This window comes from Drosophila mauritiana, chromosome 3L (assembly GCF_004382145.1).
Source record: "Drosophila mauritiana strain mau12 chromosome 3L, ASM438214v1, whole genome shotgun sequence".
Classification (NCBI taxonomy): Eukaryota; Metazoa; Arthropoda; class Insecta; order Diptera; family Drosophilidae; genus Drosophila; species Drosophila mauritiana.
The window spans coordinates 5,328,540-5,348,434 of NC_046669.1; the positions used below are offsets into that span (position 1 = coordinate 5,328,540).

General features: G+C 39.9%; 2 protein-coding genes across 2 annotated transcripts; one reads left to right on the top strand and one right to left on the bottom strand.

The window, feature by feature from the left end:
- The first annotated feature begins 374 nt into the window (after positions 1–374).
- LOC117139191 (mucin-5AC) lies at positions 375–4,046 on the top strand. The gene is made up of 2 exons (XM_033301360.1): positions 375–381; positions 517–4,046. Exons 1-2 carry the CDS (start codon positions 375–377, stop codon positions 4,044–4,046), a joined length of 3,537 nt encoding a protein of 1,178 aa, XP_033157251.1.
- Positions 4,047–18,069: 14,023 nt separating this feature from the next.
- Positions 18,070–19,489, bottom strand: LOC117140115. Its single transcript, XM_033302879.1, has 2 exons — positions 19,330–19,489; positions 18,070–19,153 (listed from the first exon to the last, which is right to left on the bottom strand). Exons 1-2 carry the CDS (start codon positions 19,397–19,399, stop codon positions 18,225–18,227), a joined length of 999 nt encoding a protein of 332 aa, XP_033158770.1. The 5' UTR covers positions 19,400–19,489; the 3' UTR covers positions 18,070–18,224.
- Positions 19,490–19,895: the final 406 nt, after the last annotated feature.

The following is a 19,895-nucleotide window of genomic DNA, read 5'->3' on the forward strand; positions in this document are numbered from 1 at the left end:
ATAAACAAAGCAATCTATGACGCCAAGATAAGACTTCAATACGTAATTGGCTTATCACTAGATTAGAATATTACGGAAACTGTCTTCTGCTGCTCGTGTTGAAATGGCACTTAAGAATAATAATTCAAAAGTTAACGATAACATAAAATCACAAATCACAATCACTAGAATGAAAAAGATTTTCTATGAATTTCAAAGAATTTCCAATTAAATCTAATCAAAATGTCATTAATATAAGTTACCGACGTTATATCAAGAAATACCTTTGCTATAGACAAGACAGTTGGCCTAGTTAAGAAGTCAGTGTGGAGTTAAACGCGCAGGAGAAAAGACCTATTAAAAATATATAGTACAATTTGGAAAGGGGAGTTGTTATGCAAGGTAAGCCCAAGATATTCTATGCAAATACAATGCATTGAATTATTATGTCAATTATACATAAATATTTAAACTTAAATACTAATAATAGTCTCTGTATGCGGGTTTATTGTATTATTGTTTTCTTTATTTTCCCAGATAATATTTTCAAGCCTTTGCCATGGCTTCTAGTGGTTATAGCCGTATTCTGGAGTTGGCAGCTAAATGTTTTGGCCCTGCCTAAGGTCGAACCTCGTCACGAAACCTGCAACAATGAACAGCGATACGAAAACCAGGTGATGTGCGAGGGCAAGGACTTTGGTGCTTTGGTACCGTATCCGGATAACTGTAGTTTGTTCCTAGTTTGCGACTGTCTCTATCCGACGGTGAAGTTGTGTCCGGCAAATCTCTGGTGGGATAATGGGACTCAGCAGTGTAATTATCCCCAAGCTGTAGAATGTATCTACTACTCGATTGAAACGCCAGAACCTACGGATGGAACTACTCGATTTACGCCAGAACCAACATCCAGTACGCAAAAGATAACGTCAGAACCCACAGAACCATCATCTAGTACGGCAAAGATAACGACAGAAAGTACCACCGGAACCAGTACACAGATAACCATTGAAACGTCCTCTACCCCCTCAATTTACCACCCAACAACCAGTTGGGATCCACCACCGGCACCGCCGGGAATTTCAGATGACTACTGTCGCAATAAGGAGGATGGCTCGGTACATTATTATCCTTATGACTGCCAGGCCTATATAAACTGCACTTACGGCTGGCCCGTGCTAAATTACTGCATTGAAGACAAGGTATTCAATAAGTACCTTGGCATTTGCGATACTCCCGATATGGCGGATTGCGAGGAGCTGCCCCTTCCTACAACCACAACAGAAATGCCGCCCACTTCAACGACTGAGAAGGATGAGGTTTGCGGTCCAACGCCGGAGGGAATTGAAGAGGATTATTGTGTGCCGAAGGGAAATGGTTTCTATGAGTATCCTTACAATTGCAGTGGGTACTTGGCGTGCAAGAATGGTTGCACAGATTTGGATTACTGCCAGCCGGATAAACTCTTTAATAATTGGTTGCACATCTGCGATACACCCGATTCGGTGTGGTGTGACCCCCTGCCATTCCCCACAACTCCGGGAACAACCAAAAAACCAACTACGCCTTCAATCACGACCACTCCTTCAATCACCACAACTCCTTCAACGCCTACAACACTGCCTTCTGATGGCTCTACAACTGAAATTCATTCTAGCACCACAGAAGAGATTGTAACCACTACCGCTGGACTTCCCTCTGATGTCGATCCAAATGATTGTAAGGATGAAAAGGACGGCACTGTTTTTGCCTACATAGGCAATTGTTCGGAGTACTTGATATGTAAAGACAATCAAGTGCAAATGGGTCATTGTCCTCCTAATACGCTCTTCAATCCCGACTGGCTTGTATGCGATGAGCCAGATGATGTTGTTTGCCTTGGAGATCGCACCACGACTCCAATTCCCACCACCACACCAACTACTACTACTGAAAAAACCACTCCTACCACGACTACCACCACAGTGGCCACAACTTTGGGACCAGATCAGCTTTGCGATGGTCAGGAGTTGGGAGCTTCGTTCGCTTATCCGGATGATTGCAGCAAGTATTATCTTTGCTTGGGCGGCGGACAATGGACCCTGGCACCCTGCATTTACGCCAGTTATTTTGATCCCAGCACAGGTCAGTGTGGACCTGATGTGTCTCCCGATGCGTGCAAACCATCACAAGTCACAACCACCACAACAACAACAACAACGACAGAGACCACAACAACCGAAAGAGATACCACCCCCAAGTCCACAACCACCGAAAGGACAACCACAACTGTAGCCCCAAAAACTGGTATTTGCGGTGGTCGGAATGAGAACGAGAATATTGCTTATCCCAATAACTGCACCAAGTATATTGTTTGCGTTTCACCAATTCCCATAGCCTTCTTCTGTCCCGATGAGACATTCTTTAGTTCCAAGTTACAGAAGTGCATTGATGATTGGGAAGAAAGTGATTGTGAGGGTGATCGAAGCACCACGACTCTAGAACCAGGCTATACAAGACCTCCACCGGAACCGACCATGTGTACAAATAGCAGTCGGGATACATTCCCATATCCGGATAACTGTCAATGGTTCATACGCTGTGTGGATGACTACATTTACATGATGGACGTCTGTAATTGTGGGGAGTACTACGATCCAATTACTGAAAAGTGTGGAGCGGATGTTCCTTCAGATGCCTGTCGATGGGACTACACCTCAACCACATCAACTACCAGTGAGCCGACAACGACCACAGCGGTTACAAGACCACCACCGCAGAAAGGACCATGTGACGACGTAGAGGATGGGGCCCTTGTCGCCTATCCCAACGATTGTTCGAAGTACATTCAGTGCGATAGACCCATTGCGGTTGCCTTTGAATGCGACAAAGGAGATGAGTTTAGTGTGGAGCTCGGCAAGTGTGTAGATGCTTCACTCGCCAATTGTTCGATTACAACCACTGCTAAGCCATCGGAGTCGACGACTACACCAACAACGTCCTCCGAACCATCAACGGGATCTTCTACAGAATCATCCACAGAATCAACAACAGAATCAACGACAGAATCAACTACAGAATCAACAACAGAATCATCTACAGCATCAACAACAGAATCAACAACAGGACAATCAACACAGTCATCAACAGAAACTACAGAATCATCTACAGTATTATCTACTGAAACTTCTCAATCGCCTTCAACAATTTCAACACCACCAGCATCTACTACAATGGAACCAGGAACAACTACACCGGAAGCTTCTACAACTGCCAAGCCGGCAGAGGGAATTTGTGAAGGCAAGACAGACGACTCTTTGGTACCCTACCCGAGAAACTGTAGCAAGTATATAAAGTGCCAATATCCAATACCAGTTGGTTACGATTGTCCGGAGGGTTTGGAGTTTAGTCCCACGGAATTGATTTGCATGGATGCCGAACTTGCTGGTTGTAGCACTAAGTCAACCACACCAGGGCTTACAACTTTAAGTACAGAAGCTTCGTCTACACCGGTAACAACAGTTTCAACAACCCCAACGACAACCGAGCCAACAACTCCAAAGACCACCACTACCGAGTCAACCACAATCTCAACAACAACCACAGATTCAACCACTCCCCAAACAACAACCACAGAATCAACTACAGCTTCAACCACTCCACTAACAACTACCACAGAATCAACGACAGTTTCAACACCAAAGACTACTACTACAGAGTCAACGACAATTTCAACAACCCCAACGACAACCGAGTCAACGACAATTTCAACAACCACAACTACAACGGAGCCAACAACCGTTTCAACAACTCCAAAGACAACAACCACCGAATCGACAACAGTGTCAACAACAACTGAATCGACAACCACTGTTCCTATCCCAACAACTCTAGATCCGTACACCCCCAATATCTGCTGTGGCCAAGCTCTTGGAACTCTGCTTCCGTATCCCAATGATTGCAGCCGCTATGTCGTTTGTGACTACCCCATTCCATATGCCGTTGATTGCGATGAGGGAACGATTTTCGATGATAAACTTCTTCAATGCACCTCTGTGCCCAATGAAAGGTGTCTTTTCAATGAATTTTAAAAAAATATATTAATAAAGCATAAATCACAGCAATAATCTTTCCCATTTCTCTTCTTTTTGCTACCCTACAAAATCAATTGGGTAAATGCACAAATGCTCAATAGCTGGGAATCGCTTAACATATTCGTTACTTTTTACACTTCTAGGGCTTTCTTAGTCCTTTTTTAAGTGTTTCACATTTTAGACATATACTTTGCTCCACTTTTGGTATCAATTACATGCAAACCCTTTTCCCGTAATTTGTCGCAACAAAACGAAACCAAGAAAAAAAAGGTAATTTACCACTTAACACAGTCAATTCCCCCGACAGGTAACAAGCCGATTGGAATTGCAGAACCTCCTGTCGAAAGGATTGCAAACGAAGACCCTCAAGGGGACGCAAGCGCGCGACAGTATTTTTAGCAACAGGCTAAAAGCAGTTTCCCCTTGACAATGCCACGTCTGATATCTGCTCGCTTACAAGTTTCAGCCATTTATCGTAGCCTGATACTGCCGTTCTTGGCCCAAAGCTGAAACCCTCGGAAGCTCGTCTAATCAGATTTGGGGTTGGCCACATAAAAACACAATTGCCAAGGAATTATCCTTAGGGTGTGAGGTGGCAGGCAGGACATATACAATTGGGGGTAAATATAACAAGCACAAGGATAAGTTGTTCAGTTTTGCTGTTGCTACTGCGGTTGTTGTTGTGGAAATCGAAGAAAGGGAAAGGAAACCAAAGCAAGTTATGTATGTGAGTATCAATGACAGTAACGACACAAAATGAACACAATTCGAGCAAATTGTTTGGCAATAATGTTAACTTAATGCGTTCCATTTGTCGCACTCGAATCGATAGACACGCGCGAAGGCGCTCCTTCGAGTGATTTGTAACGCTTTGATAGCCACCCAGGATAAACAAGGATTTGTGCTTGTGTCTATAGGGATAATCGTGGAGGAGCCCCAAAATTGAGCAACAAGTCACAAGAATTTCACTTAATTGAAGATAAGACTTTGCCTTACAGCCAGACCGATTAAATGATTTTAAATTGGGATTTTATCATTAAATGCTTATAAATTAAATACTGATTGCCTGGGTGTCGCCTAAAACTGTATCTCGATGCCAAGTTGGGTAATAAAAAAACAATTTTACCTCGATTTCACTTGCCAGATTTAGTTGAATCACTGCCAAAATGAAAAGAGCTGCCCAAAAGTGTTGAACAGGCAACACCCAAGAAGTTGGACTAAGTTCTGAAGAGGAAGAACTATGAATTGTAAATTGTAATACATGACTTTGAAAGTAGTTATTTGATTTTTTATTTTCTTCTGCATTGATTAGTTCAGCTAGTTCAACTCCTTATAATTCCATATATTCCGCGATGGCAGTATAACCTATATCAGGCAATGGGCCAACACTTACGAAAATGTACCCATAAATGTACCATTTAGTGGTGTACGAGTATGCATAATATGTGCCAAGAAAGCAGTAGCATTAGAATTTAATAGTGAAAGTTTTTGGTGGCATAAATAACACTTAAAACTAATTACAGGTAAGAATTCCCCAGCAAATTGCCAAGGAAGGCAACTTAATGGGGGGATAGATGGAAACTTTCACAAAACTCTCAAATTGTAACGATATCCAGACATAACTAACAATTATCAAAATCTCAATGCGATGCAGTTGGAGGAGACACAAATCGCAGCGAAAACATTTTCCAAGCACTCGACACATGCACATGCACATGTATATCAAATTGCCATTGCAGAAACTCGGAATTTCTCTTCTTGCCCCATTTTCATGCATGGGGTTAGTTTATAAAACTTTTGCTGGCACATATTAATGTGCAGCTCCATCCATTTATGTAAAATGTATTTTATGTTTCCCGCGAGAATTTTAACCATGTGCTGGATGCCCCAGCAGTTAGACAGACAGCCAAAGTTCAGGCCTTTCAATGTTTTTTTGCCTTGTTTGTGCTGTATTAAATGGCAAAATTTCATTGCGAAAATTGGTAACTTTGAAATATTTACATTTCGGTAAAATTTCATAAAAAGCTTATGCAATATAAATGGGTATGGAAAAGCCGGAAAAGTGGTTTACTGGTATTTATGAAAACATAATCAAATGTTATGGCCAGTTAGGGGTAAATGCAACTAAACTATAGCGAAGCCGACTGAGTTTTTTTTTAGGTGGAAGAGGAAAATGCTCTTAACTTTTGGCACGGCTGTCGATTTTGAGTTCAGTGAACTGAAAGCATTTGTTTAAAGTTGTATTTAAATTAACTAAAATTTTTAGTCCTATGGAGAGATATACCTTTTTTGGTTCAAATCATTTTAAATGATAATAATGGAATCATTAAATGTTAGTCCCTCAGTATCATAAGTAATATAATTTCTAGGTTGATTGCCATACAAATAAAGTAATAAAGTAATAAGCAGCTAACTCAATCTAAAAGTTTCTTAAGCCCAGTTCGAACTAATTTCCAAACCAGAGAAAACTAATTTTCTTATTTTCCGACTTTTGGATAAGTTCACCTGTAACCCAATTCCGCCCTTATATCACACACCTTCAGCAATCCATCCACTTGAGATAAACCTCAGCCCACTTTTGGTGAGATAACAGCATGTAAGCGTTGTCATAACACGATTCGGTCATATAAAAACAAAATTCGCACAAATTTAACGCCTCCGACGCAGACGTTTAGCTTTTTATGGCCCGACCACGCCCACTTGAAGGACCCCCCACCACCGCCCACACAGCATTCATATTCATAAAAGGCAGCGACTCATCATTATTTGTCATGGGTGCATGTAAACAAGTCAACAAAAAAAGGAGCGAAAAACCATGAGTCACGCATAAAATTTTATGAACTGAGGGAACGAGAAAGGATACTCTGGCAAATGAAGGATGAAGAAGGATATGCGAATTCATGCCAGCATTGCGTATACGCAACGTGGGGTGCGGTCTTGTGGCTTAATTAAAAATCAGCGTGGGGCATTAAAATAATTTCTACAGTGCGGTCTATGGTAGCAGAAAAAAGTCAAGTACGCATTTCATAATTAGAATGAGTTTATTTTAATTTTTTATTAAAGGCAATGTGAATTGCCGTGTTCGTTTTACTTATAGCCGAATTTTTCACCTTTTCCTATATATTTTCCTCTACTGCATTCTGAACATTCCTTTATCAGTGATTCACTTTTGGAAGCGAGACCGAAATAAGTCGTAGGAGAAAGTGAGCGGGGAAAGCGAGAGTGAGTGCCAGTTTAATTAAATTGATTTCCGCTACTCCCCGTGGCGAGATTTTAATTAAACCTTTTTCGATAGATTTCCAAGCGCGATGGGAAAGAGTGTGAGCTTAAGCAAACTGCTACCTCTAACCGAATTTTTCTTTGATTTCCCACCCATTTGCAAATGTTTTTTTGTGCTTTAAGAAATTTCAATTGCTAAAAGTTGGCGAATTGTAAATTTTGTTATTACAAGCCAGGCCAACGCTCCCACAATTGGCTTTCTTTATTGCTTCCCAACGAAGTTGGAAGTTCAGCTACAAGTCAAAGTTTTTCCCCCTGGATATGTGTACTCAACTCTGTTAGGAGTCGTGTGTTTATTTAATATCTATAAAATAAATTAAACATTCATATTCCGTTTATTTACTTAGGCAAATTGAGTTTTCGCAGTTGACATGCTGAATACGTTGAAAAAACGAGAAGAAAACTCGGTGGAAATCCGTAGGAAAACGCGAGTCATGCAGACGGGTGGAAGGCCCAGCAGGTTGGACCAAAAAAAAAAAGGATTCAAGAGCTGGCTGTGTCATCCTCAACGGTCTGTAAACAGGAAACGAGTGTCTGTTGCATGCAGAGAGTGACAAATGTCATGAAATATTCAAATTGGCAAAAGTGTTGCTGTCGCTGTCGAAATCACTTTGGCCCAAACACATTTTAGGCAAAACTTTTGGCACAACTTTAATTGGCACCGAGAAAAATTCCATTCCACTTCTCCGTGCCATTTATCATAGCCGAGACACCTTAACAGCTCATAATTGGCAATTGAGTACAATATAGAATATCATAAATACATAAACGTGAACCTTTTGGGGATCAGACGGGGGCACACAGCAAGCCAACATAAATCACAAGCCCCTAAGCCATGGAAAAAATGTTTGTAAGTTGAGCAAGAACCGCAAACACTTCCTCCCCGAAGAGTACACACATGGAAAACGCTTCGTTTTCATTGTGTAAATATTTAAGCAAACAATAAAATTCGAAACAGGACCAGGCCAAAAAGAGGGCGGCCAGCAGTAGCAGGTGTCAAATGTTGCGGCCAAAAGGAAAAGCAAAGCCAGTTGCACAGAGAAGCTCTGCCCCTCTGTTCTCTTCGAAAATTTATGACAAACTGTGGCAGACACACACAAACGTTTGAATTCGCCCATATGCTTAGAATAAAAAAAAGGAATAAAAGGTGCTACTTGAGGAGTCTCCGATTTTCAGATACCTATTACCCAAATATTTAAAAGGGTGTTTCTGCTGGGTGTATGCTTCTTCAAGTATATATTTTTTTATATTTTGCTATAAATTTCACTGTGTTGAATATATTAACAAAAATCGTCTTGGACTGTAATGCTTCTTGTCTTGAGCTAACTACTATTGAAAATAATTGAATTTTTACCACTTATTCATCAAACCAGAATCGCCACACACCAACCTCAAAAAAAATAGGAACTCAAAAATGGCTTTGCGGAACTTTTCGGTACGTGCCACTTTGGCGAGGCACGAAGTTGTTGCAGCTGCCTTGGTCCTCCAGTGTTCAATGTGTTTGGTGTCTCGCTTCTTTCTATTTTTTTGGTGCATGACATTAGTTGTGAGCACATAAAAAATAAATAAATTTTACACACGTCATTGGTTTTTATTACTGCAGCAAATGGGAAAAGGCGGAAAAATGATTTAGATCAACCAGGCATTGTTGAAAATTGAACCAGGAATGAATGCCCGGAACCGGTGGCATTCAATCAAGTCGAGGAAACTGCTGGATTTTAATTAGAGTGAAGAGCACCTTGAGCGGAAAAAGTTGGCAACTTGGGCTCAACTTTTCGGTAATCGCCTTGCATACACGCACTCAACTTTGGCAGAATCTTTTCTCCTTCAGCGCGTATATAAGATGCATTCAATGCCCACCTATATACATTTTTGGCAACGAATTATTGACAATTGCAATTCAATTTCACACACAATTTGGCCAAAAAATGTCGTTACGCCGGAAATGGCGTAAAAACTTTTCTCGAAGCTTTGCAACTGGAGCTGCAGTTGAAAAGTTTTCGTTTCGTGCAGTCGGAAAATCCCTTAACCCCCCCACACCATGGAAATGTTATTCAATGCGACACCCGAAAAAGGAGTAAATAAATTTCAGTAAATATTTGTGCGTCTGTTTGGGCGCGTTAGTTGGATGTCTGCGTGTGATTGAATGTGCCCCTGATTGAGATTCGAATGGTTAGGTCTGTAGGGCTCGAATTTGCAGCAAGATTCTGTTTTTGGCTTGTCGATTCGAAAGAATGACTTACACACTTTATCAGTTGCTGATAAATACGTTCTTTGGTTGTATTTCGTCAAAAATCGTTTCCTGTTATTCCATCAGCAAATATTTGGATTTTCAGGCAAAACATTGGATTTAATGGTCCAAAACTAGATTCCCATACCTCAATGAACTCGTAATTGAATTCCCATTCGATTGGCATTCAAATTTGGAAATATTAATTTTTTCAGTTTTTTTGCAAATTTGGATGATGGTACCCCTTATCAAAAATGCAAAAAATGACTAAATTTTTTTTTATTCTAAATCCAAAAAACGGCTATAGATTTCGTTAACATGGCTAATAAGCTTTACAAAACGGTTATAAGATTACATATATACCAATTTTTAGCAAAGTTATGAAAAAAATAGTCGAATTAGCGAAAATTAATGTTGCCTATTAAAAAGTCATATGTCTATAAAAGTAATTTCGTTATTTATAACAAAAAGATTCCTTACTTGCAATAAATCAATCTTTACCCCCCATCTTACCGTAAAATCAAGCTTACTTTTGATAGAAAAATGCTGAAAATACTTTCATTTCATATGCAGAACATTTCACCCTATTTCCTAACATTTACTTAGACAAAAAGTTGTTCCTCACCTTATAAATGCAGGTACAAAATCCACATCCTCGACCCATATACCAAAAAAACTCTCATACCTAGATGTTTTTGGTGTAGCGATTTCCGTTGAACATGCATAGGAAAAGTCAAATATGAAAACTGTCAGCAGTGCTGAAAATTTATGACTCTTTTAATACAATACCACCCCACATACTCCAAAAAAACATTTACGGTCGCTCAAAAGTATGCTACAAATTTCATATTAATATGCAGCAAAGAAATAAGGAGCAACCCCACAAAAAAAAAAAAAAAAAAAAAACTGAAAAACTTCACCTACGAACATTTTTCACTCACAACGAATTATCGAAAGCGGCTCAAGTTTAACGAAAGAAAATTTACTACGTGATTTTAATGGCACACAGCAACTTTTGCATGTGGGATGTGTTTGCGCTGTGAATGTGGGGCCCACATACATATATCATTTTTAAAATGACACTTTTATTGTCAAGCTCCGTTGAGTTTAGGGAATTTTTAGATTGTGCTCACTTTTGTTGCATTTTGTTTTTAAATGGAATTTTAAACATTTTACCTTTAAGCATAGCTGTAACATATTGGGTAAAGTTAAACTTAATATGGTAACTCATAATCTTTTGTGCAAATTTTGAAAGTAATTTAACACTGAAGAAGGTATCATATTTCCTCCTTAGGGTTCTTTTCGTTTTAATTCCAAGCGTGGACGTCGTTCTTCGTTCTGACGGAAAAGATGAGTTGAGTTAAAAGGATCTGTGATTGATTAAAAAAGTACGTTCTTTCATCCCCGAGACAGTTTACGCAATATTTGCAGAGGAACCCCCTCATTTAACCACACGGCATTGCTCTTGCCACTTGCAGTTAATTTAAGACTTTTCCCATAATTTCCGTTTGCTATATAAACACGAGGGAGCGGGACGGCCTGAGTGCGAGCGGGAAGGGGTGGGGGGATAGTAGCGGTATTGCAATCGCCTTAAGAAGTTCGCTTAACAAATGTGCGAAACGTGACTTAAGCATGAATACAAAATTCCAAAGTGCATACAAAAGCACACATGAAAATCAGTGGGGTATTTGGGGCGATACAAGTGGGCGGGGCCACACACACACACTTGGGGCCTTGGCAAAAACTTGTGAAATGCAAAGATGGGGAAAAAGAGGAATGGCTATGGGATAAATGTAATCCCTGCCTGCAAATATATTTGCAGAAATTTATAATTTATTAAAAAACGTATAGCACCAGCCACGGGCCAGCAACAAGAACAAAAGCAGTAGCAGCTGCATTACACGCCGTCATATATGGTCCGCACCACCCAACCACCCAACCACCCAAGCCACCCAAAACCACCACCCACTTGACGCCCCAGGCACACATGAGTAATATGCAAGCGGAGCGTGCAGCGCCACTGAAAAGAGCATCCAAAACTGCTGCAATGGAGCTGCTACAGTGGCCCCTCGGATATTTATTTATGTGTATATGAAATATTAAATAACTTCTGCAATGTTACCTGTTTTACCAGATTTCATTCGAGAAAAGTAACCAAGGGCAATGGTTTATTTAATTTAACTATACATTTTACATTGGAGTATTCATAATTATATTTTTCCCAACTAAGAAATATAACAATACATTGTACTTTCCATTCATTTATTTCTTTTTTCCTGTGCATCTTGTCACTTAATTTACCTTTCTCCATATAATTGGGAAAATGAAACCGAGTAGTGTTTTTTATAACTTTCTTTTTTTACAAAGTATGCACAGTGTATTGGCGCATTAGTGTTAGTGGCAAGTTGTCCGGTGTTTAATAAGCTGCCATCTGGGAAAATCGGGAAAATAAGGGAAACTGCTGAGAACATCGTTTGAAGGCAATAACAACATTTGCCATGCTTCATTGTTTTTTGCTACTTAAATTGCAGTTCTCTGCTGGTGTTTTCGTTCTCCAACTTTTGTTATACGCTTGTAAAGGGTATTATGATTTTGATAAGAACTATGTAGTGAAATAGCTTATTACTGTTCAAAACACATACTTATTTCTTGATCTTAATATATATTTTATTTAGCATATATTATCTTTTGTTTCGTAATTATTGTCTGCCCAAGAACTTATAGATCTACAAGGGTATTATGATCTTCTGATATCATTTACTTTTGTATTTTTCTACTTTTTGTGAGTGGAGAGGTGGTTGCATTTTCCCCCGAGGTGCAGAAATAAAATCCACATTGATGAAGCTGCCGCTGATGAGGATGCTCATCCAAGAAATGAAGATGATGATGGTAAAAATGAAGCGCACTTTCCCCTCCTTCTGCTGCTGCCACTCCCACTTTCTTCGCCGCCCACTTGCTTTGGCTGGCTTTCTTCTCTGCATTTCTCGCCTTGGGCTCCGTTTTCTTGCAGTGGAAAACTTCAAAGCAACTCATTTCGGTCGTCTGGCATTTTTACGCTGCATAGCTGCAAACTGAGATTATTAATTTTGATGTCTGGCTTTCCATAATCGATGCATTCGCCTTTGTTTTTGTTTTTGCCGCTTAAAACACCCCTTCGCTTTTGTTGTAGCTAAATTCCTTTGAAATTCCAAGTTTTCAGCCCACGGCAAAGTTAATAAGTCAAGGCTGCCGTTTTTGATCGCCTGGCAGTTGAGCCTTTTAATTGCACAATATAATCACAGCGCTCTTTTAATTGGAGTTTTATTGCAATAAAAACAGACAGAGAATTGATTAAATGCATTCATGCCATGCTTTTAAATGTTTTATTCTGGTGTAATTACTGAGAAGAAAAATATGCATAGTTAATATACAATAGAATTAAACGCGAAATTGTGATTAGTGTGGAAGTTAAGTAGAAAAAACCCATTCATTTCTCACATTTTTTAGAGCTTTTGTCCCTGTCAATTTCCTTTGACTTTTTTTTTGCCTAAAAGTGTATTGAAAATTACTTTCGCGTAAATTCGTGCCTGCAATTCAATTGTCCCCAATACAATAAACTTTGACTACAGCAGCACTAAAGCCCAATATAAAACAGGATGTCGCCGGAAGTCTTGCAAAAATATACATATACATGCATAAACGGGAGGTCCTCCTCCTTTTAAGTGTACATAGAGAATGAGAGTTCATACATATATCTGTGCGGGTGGGAATCTGAAGTCCATTATCAAAGCGATAACAAAATGTTTAGTTTTCGTACCAGCTCAAACTTTTTTCGGTGTAAACTTTTCGGCAAGTGCATATAAATTGAATGTAACTTTGCACTCATGTATGCAAACAGCGACGCATACATTCATACTTCGGCGACCTGCATGTGTATTGGTGTGAGCGGGATATTTGTATACCCTATGAGAAGCTTTAAAATATTTAAACTATAACCTAATCTGCCTTGACTTTAGCTTAATCTTACCAGTAATTGAGTAATATCGTGATATTACCTATTATTTATGTCACTTTATTATTTAAGGATATATTTTAAAGTTTCATTTTCATTCAACCAAGGTGTTCTTTTCTAGCATCCAAAATCAATTTTTATATTCCAGCCAGAGACCATCGCTTTCAATAAAGTCGCCATCTCACTTTTGCCTGGAAAACTTTGCTTATATTTCACAACAGAGTGCAAAAGATAGAGTGGAAGGGAGTTGCAGAAATGTCCTTTTTATCCTGCTCCCCACATTCTCCTATCCCTATGTCGATACTTTTGATATGCAAAAGATATGAAGGGACAGCTGTTTCCTGCTCCATTTGCTTGCCGAAAACTTTTACCAGGACCAAATGCATTCTCAACTTCAAGTTGAAGTTGAAGTTAAGAAAAGGAGACTCCAGAGTGGGCGTGGCACAGCCTTCGATGTGGGCTTTAAATACTAAAGGAGTCGAAAAACGCATTGAAACTTGCATAAGGTTTGCGTGCGAAGTTTTTCAACATATTTTATGGCTATTAGCATTTTTTAACTACTTTTAGGTATTTACGACATTCGAAGTGTGACCAGGTGCATTTAGTGGAAAAATCGTGAATTACTTTTCTAAATAGGTTACAAAGGTAAATTTTGGTAAATTTAATTTTACATGTGCTAATAGTATTTTTTTAAGGCTTTAACATTTTTTAAGGTTTTTACAGTGACTAGAGATCTTTATATCTTTATATCCGTCTTTACTATTTTTTTCCAGTGCGTAACACCTTTGGTGCTCAAACGTAATTTATTTAGTCTACTTCACGCTCATAATACACATTCCCTTGTGGAGGGGGATGAGGGTGCCAAAGGAGCTGGGTGACGTGGAGCATTCATGTCAGTCGCCAGGCTTAAGCCCCCCTTTTCCACGCCCCTGTCTACTTTTGCTTGCAAGTGGCAAGTCGCTTGGAAAAATTATGTTGCACGTGATATGCTTCAGCAAATTCGCTACATGTAACGCGTAATGTTGGTGGTGCTGGGTGGAAAATGCTGGAAAAGACTACGCTTTTCCGCCCAGCACTAAAGATGAGTTCCACTTGGAAATATAAATTGAAATCATCAACTGGCTTTGTGCGTTTTATCAACATTTTTACGTGCCGCGCTTCAAGTTTGCGTTAACGCTGCACTGAATCCGCCACTGAATCTGCCCACTTTTCCTCGCCGCCTCCGCCGTTCACACTGAATCAGATTTTCCTCACTCTGTTTCTGGCTGCGTCAGTGCCAACTGCAAATTAAGCAATTTTCCAAACGACTTTTGGCTGCTTTTTGGTTTCGCCAGCTTAATGTCTGACTGAGTGCGCGGTTTATTAAGATAAACGATGATGAACGGTGGAGCTGTTTCTCCCCTTCGCACCTCGCCCGATGTCTGGGTTATGGTTATCCACCTGCAGCACAGTTCGGCTTGTTAATTGACTACTCAGCTCTCCGGCGCTTTTCCATTTTCCTCCTCGGCCACGCCCCCTGAATAAAAGACAAAAGGGGCGGTCGGATGGGTGGCGAAATGGAAGCTGGAGCAGCTCATTCTATTAGGGCATTTGCATGCTTATCTCATTATCACGAAACACAAGAGTTCCGGCCAAAGGTTGGATTTATTTCGCAGATACCCTATCATTGAGGCGTGTGGCATTTAAATTTTCCTAATTATGGCATATTTATGTTTGAAAGTCTTAAATGAAATTTAAAGCGCAGCGATACTTTAATATAATTTTATTATTAAATATTATATTATTCTCAGATTTTGTATCAATGTGTCTTGGACTCTTGAAAAATTTGTAAAAATTGTGTTTAGTAATTTGTTTTATTTGTTTAATTTTTATTTAACCCTAACCCCTCCCTAACCAACACTATGAGTCAGTAAAGGACCCTGGTTGTCCACCAGGTCCTCCAACGGCTCCTACTTGGCTGCTGTGTAACTTTTGCGCTTTTGTCGTGGTTTTCATTATCCTCTGCCATTTGGCTTTTTGCTGCTTATAAGCCGCAACAACCCTTCCGTTTGGGGGCCCACCTCAAAGCGAACTGCAACGGACACATTTGCCAATATTGACTGTACACAGGGGACCAACATCCAGCTGCTCGGCTTATAGAATTTGCAACTGCCTCTTAGTTTGCCCCTTATTTCCGGCCCTGTCGGCCTATGCAAACAAAGCGCCCTTGCTCTTTTTTACCACTCATTAGTGACAATTTTCTTGTAGTTGACATTTGCCACGCCCCACGCCCCCACATTTTGCGGTTGCAGGACAAAGTTTTTGTGTTTATACCGCCATCTCGTCCTTACGCCCACTTAAAGTCAGACATTTAAAGTCAGACAGGAGAAAACAAGCAAATAAAATCTGGATTTTTGTGGCATGCAAATGACGCCATGTAGGTGGTGGCTTGAAAAAAAAATGAATAGATGAATCGGTCCCTGTAGGACCTTAAATTTTTGATGGAAAACCAATTAATTGGAAAAATTAAAATCAAATATTTGCCAAAGCGCTTGAACAACACTTCACCGGGAACCTTAAAAAAAACTGTAAAAAATACGGAAATACACAGGAAAAAACTATGAAGGACACTTAATATAATTTAATAACTATATATGACTATAAAATGAATTTCATAACTATAAGTTTTTCCAGAACACATATTAAGTATTTGTCATATTTTTGCTAAATAGTTCAAAAGACTTGCTTTTGGCTGAGTGTTTAAGAAAAAGTATATCTGAGCTGAGGTTGCTCTCTTTTTCGACGTCGGATCTAAGCGTCGTCCTTCATTTATCCTTTCTCCATTGCGAGTGTGTGAGTGTGGCAGACAGGAGGGGCAGGAACTCTCAATCAGCGCATGTTGGCGCCCACAAGCTCACGTGCAAACACTTTACGACAGGTACTCTCAAAGGAGCTGCAGAAACTGAGGTGGAGTTAAAGGGGCATCTACATCCTCATCCACATCCACATGCCCATGCTCATGCTCATCCTCGTTCGGAGGAAAGCTGCTCTCGTTTTGAAGTGCAATTTAGCACAGCCACAGATTTTCCTGCCCTCGCCGCCCTCTTCCAGATGCTCTCCAAGTATGCGGTAATTAATGCAATGAGGGCGGGTTGGAGGCCGATGGCTAAGTGGGTGGCCAAAAGTTACGCAAGGTGTGTTCTACCGCTATATGAAATGTGCTGGCCATGTCTGAGGTATTGGCCAGGCTGTGCTGTAAATGGGGAAGGGAGCCTTTAAGCTTGCAACCAGAGCACGATGATTACTTTTTATTAATTAGCTATTATTAACAGGTATATGATTTACTTTTGTATAAGGTTTCTTGAATTTCGAATCTTGAATCTTCTGAATCTTAAGTTATTTTCTTGAAAAATCTTATTTAAAATGTCGAGTACATTTTTTACAACGTTTTGGGTCATTAACGTGCAACGCGGTTCAATGCGCTCCGTAAACTGTTACCACCGAAAATTGTAGTTAAAGAAACCGGAAGAAATCTTTAAGGTTCCCTGGCCTGCCAAATGATATAAACCAACACACAATTTGCGCCACTTAGCAGCAAATGGACGAGGCCATTAATAATTCCGTTTTTTCGTAAGGTCAACCGCAAAAAAGTCATGGGGCGGCGCAAAAACAATGCCAAAAACCGCCCAGATAATAAGGAAATATGACTTAAGGCGGACCGCAAGATGCTGCGACCTCAAAGGGGGTGGTGAGCTGGGTGGATTGGGTGCTTTTGGGAGGTGGGTGGTACCATACACTAGTGAACATGGCGAGACGGTCTTGTAAAACAAGCCAGCAACAAGAACAACAGAACACAAAACAATAAATTGAGCGTGGAGAAAGCCAAGAAGTAGGGGCTCTCATAAACAATGTAATAATAAGGCCAACATTGTGCGAGAACTTGGCTTCGACTGGAGCTCCAGAAAGTGGTTTTCCCGGCCTTCCCTTCAATCGAATAAATCTTGCTTAAAGCCGGGGATTCCCCTAATTGCCGGCCATTAGAAAAATGTTAATTGTCATTAAACGCGGATGCCCAGCCATTTCGCACGAATAACCATTAGGGAGAGAAATCATTAATAAACCCAAACGGAAATGAGCTGGATATTGATGAGCCGTGCAATAAAATTAACACTTTTCGTTCCCTCTTTTTTGTCTAGTTAAACAACTTCCATTTGCAGCGGAACAATTCCAATTCGAATTCAATTACGTTCGTTGAAATATTTTTCCATTTTCATTCAACACTCGCTTTTTTTTGGCTCACTCAGTGTGACAGGATAATAAGCTGGTTGAACTGTCATGAACATTTTTAATTAAATTCAATATCCAAGATCTGTGTCCTCCCGCCTTTTTATTTGTCTTTCTATCGGACCGACAGGAAAATGGAATATGAAATATGAATGCAAATAATTGCATAGGTTCCGGGGTGATGTAATAAAAAAGATTGATCTAAAGTTTTTTGTAGCAGAAAAGAGAATTTCCAATAAAATCAAGAAGTAAATGAATGAAGTGGTTTAAGTTTTATTCGTTTTACTTACGATACAAATGAATACAATGAAGAGTGTTATTTGTTGTAACGTATTATTATATTTCTTCAAGTCAGTATTACGTGTTTATTGTGAATGCCGGCAAAGCGCCCAGATCCATTCGATGTTTTCGCTTATTTTTGTGGATATTCGGTTCCAAACAGTTTGTTACAAACTAAAGCGGTTAGTTTGTAGCGGGCTACCTTTTTGGATGGCCCATCAGCATTAAACTCGCAGTTGTCCACACGGACGGTCATGGAGACAGTTTTATTTTGGTTAGTACCAGTGGAACCCGAAACTTTAAACTTTATCTGGGGGCGCATATAGGTAAGTACCATCCAAGGGTCCATATTCTTCCATGATTTGGGCAACGGCTTCCCTGGCGACGATGCCTTTGGATCGACGCCAGGCGTCAGCTTCTTCTTCAAGTCATTATACATGGCTGCGACATCAATATCATTACTCTTCCATTCCTCAGCAAGTTTGTGAACGGCAAAAGAGGCCATCTTTCCGAGTAAATCATCCTCATCGCTGCCCGAGCTATTTTCTGGCTCGTCCAACACAGCTTTCATTTTGGTGGTTAAGATTCCCTGCAGAGCCTTCTCGCAAGCTGCATTCCTGGCAGAGGCTAACGAAGAACCCTTCCCTTTGTATTTCTTTGAGTTAACAACAATGTAGGCCATAATTGGCCCATCGTGCTTTCGTTTTACTTCCATTTTGTCGATTGTCACGCCCTTCAACTCATTCAAAACCATAAGCGCATCCTTGGCGGACACGGGCATGGTCAACGGGCGACTAGTTGCCTTTTGGGTACCTTTCGACGTCTTTTTATTTTTCCTTTTCTTTTGCTTCTTAGAGCCACTGGTTGCGTCAGCATTGATCACGACAGCAGATTCATCATCTGCCATTTTTTTCAATTCTAATGGCTTATCCGACTTAGAATCGTCAACAGTGATCACGCGAGAAGATTTATCATCTGCTTTTTTTTCCAATTCTAATGGCCTTTCGGGCGCATCACAATCCATGGCATTGGTAACATGGATAGGAGATGCTTTCGAATCATCTAGAACGGAAAAAACCAAATAATCAATCTACGATGTGCTCTGCCTGTTCATTTTAGATAAAAGAGGGTTAAAATAAATGCTATTTCTTAAAGCGAAAAAGTGCTTGGCGTGGTGCTCTTCTTCTTCTTTTGCACGTGTTCCTTTTCAAAGTGACTAAATCTACATATATATATACCTGCGAGCGGAATAGTTACAGCAATTGCATCCCCTTGGGCAGACGGATTTGGATTCAATGGGTCCTTCATCTCTACGATGTGCTTGTCGCTCGCACCAATATATTATATTATTTGAAACTCAAATTAGCTCAGCTTCTCCAAAACTTTTGCAGCGTCAAGAATGACTTTCGGAATTAAAGAGACCGTAGCTCACTAAGATTGTAAAGGAGATATAATCGATAACTCCAAAGCATTAGGAAATTTTTTTAACACTGAAACACTTTGAAGTTAACAGTGTTGCTTACATAGCGCTAAAATTAAAATGGCTATATATTTATAATGGAAAACGAATGCCATTCTTGTAGAAAAAAAGCTATTATGCAAAAAATTTCAGAATAATGCACACGGAAACACGGATAAAAAATTAAATTATTGTAAATACGAACTTGAGGTGTGAAAACACTATAACTATCGAGGTGTAAACACATTAACTACACACTCTTAACAAAGACACTAGAATAACTATATATTATTCTAACTATATATAACTATATATATATATTATATAACTATATATTATTCTAGT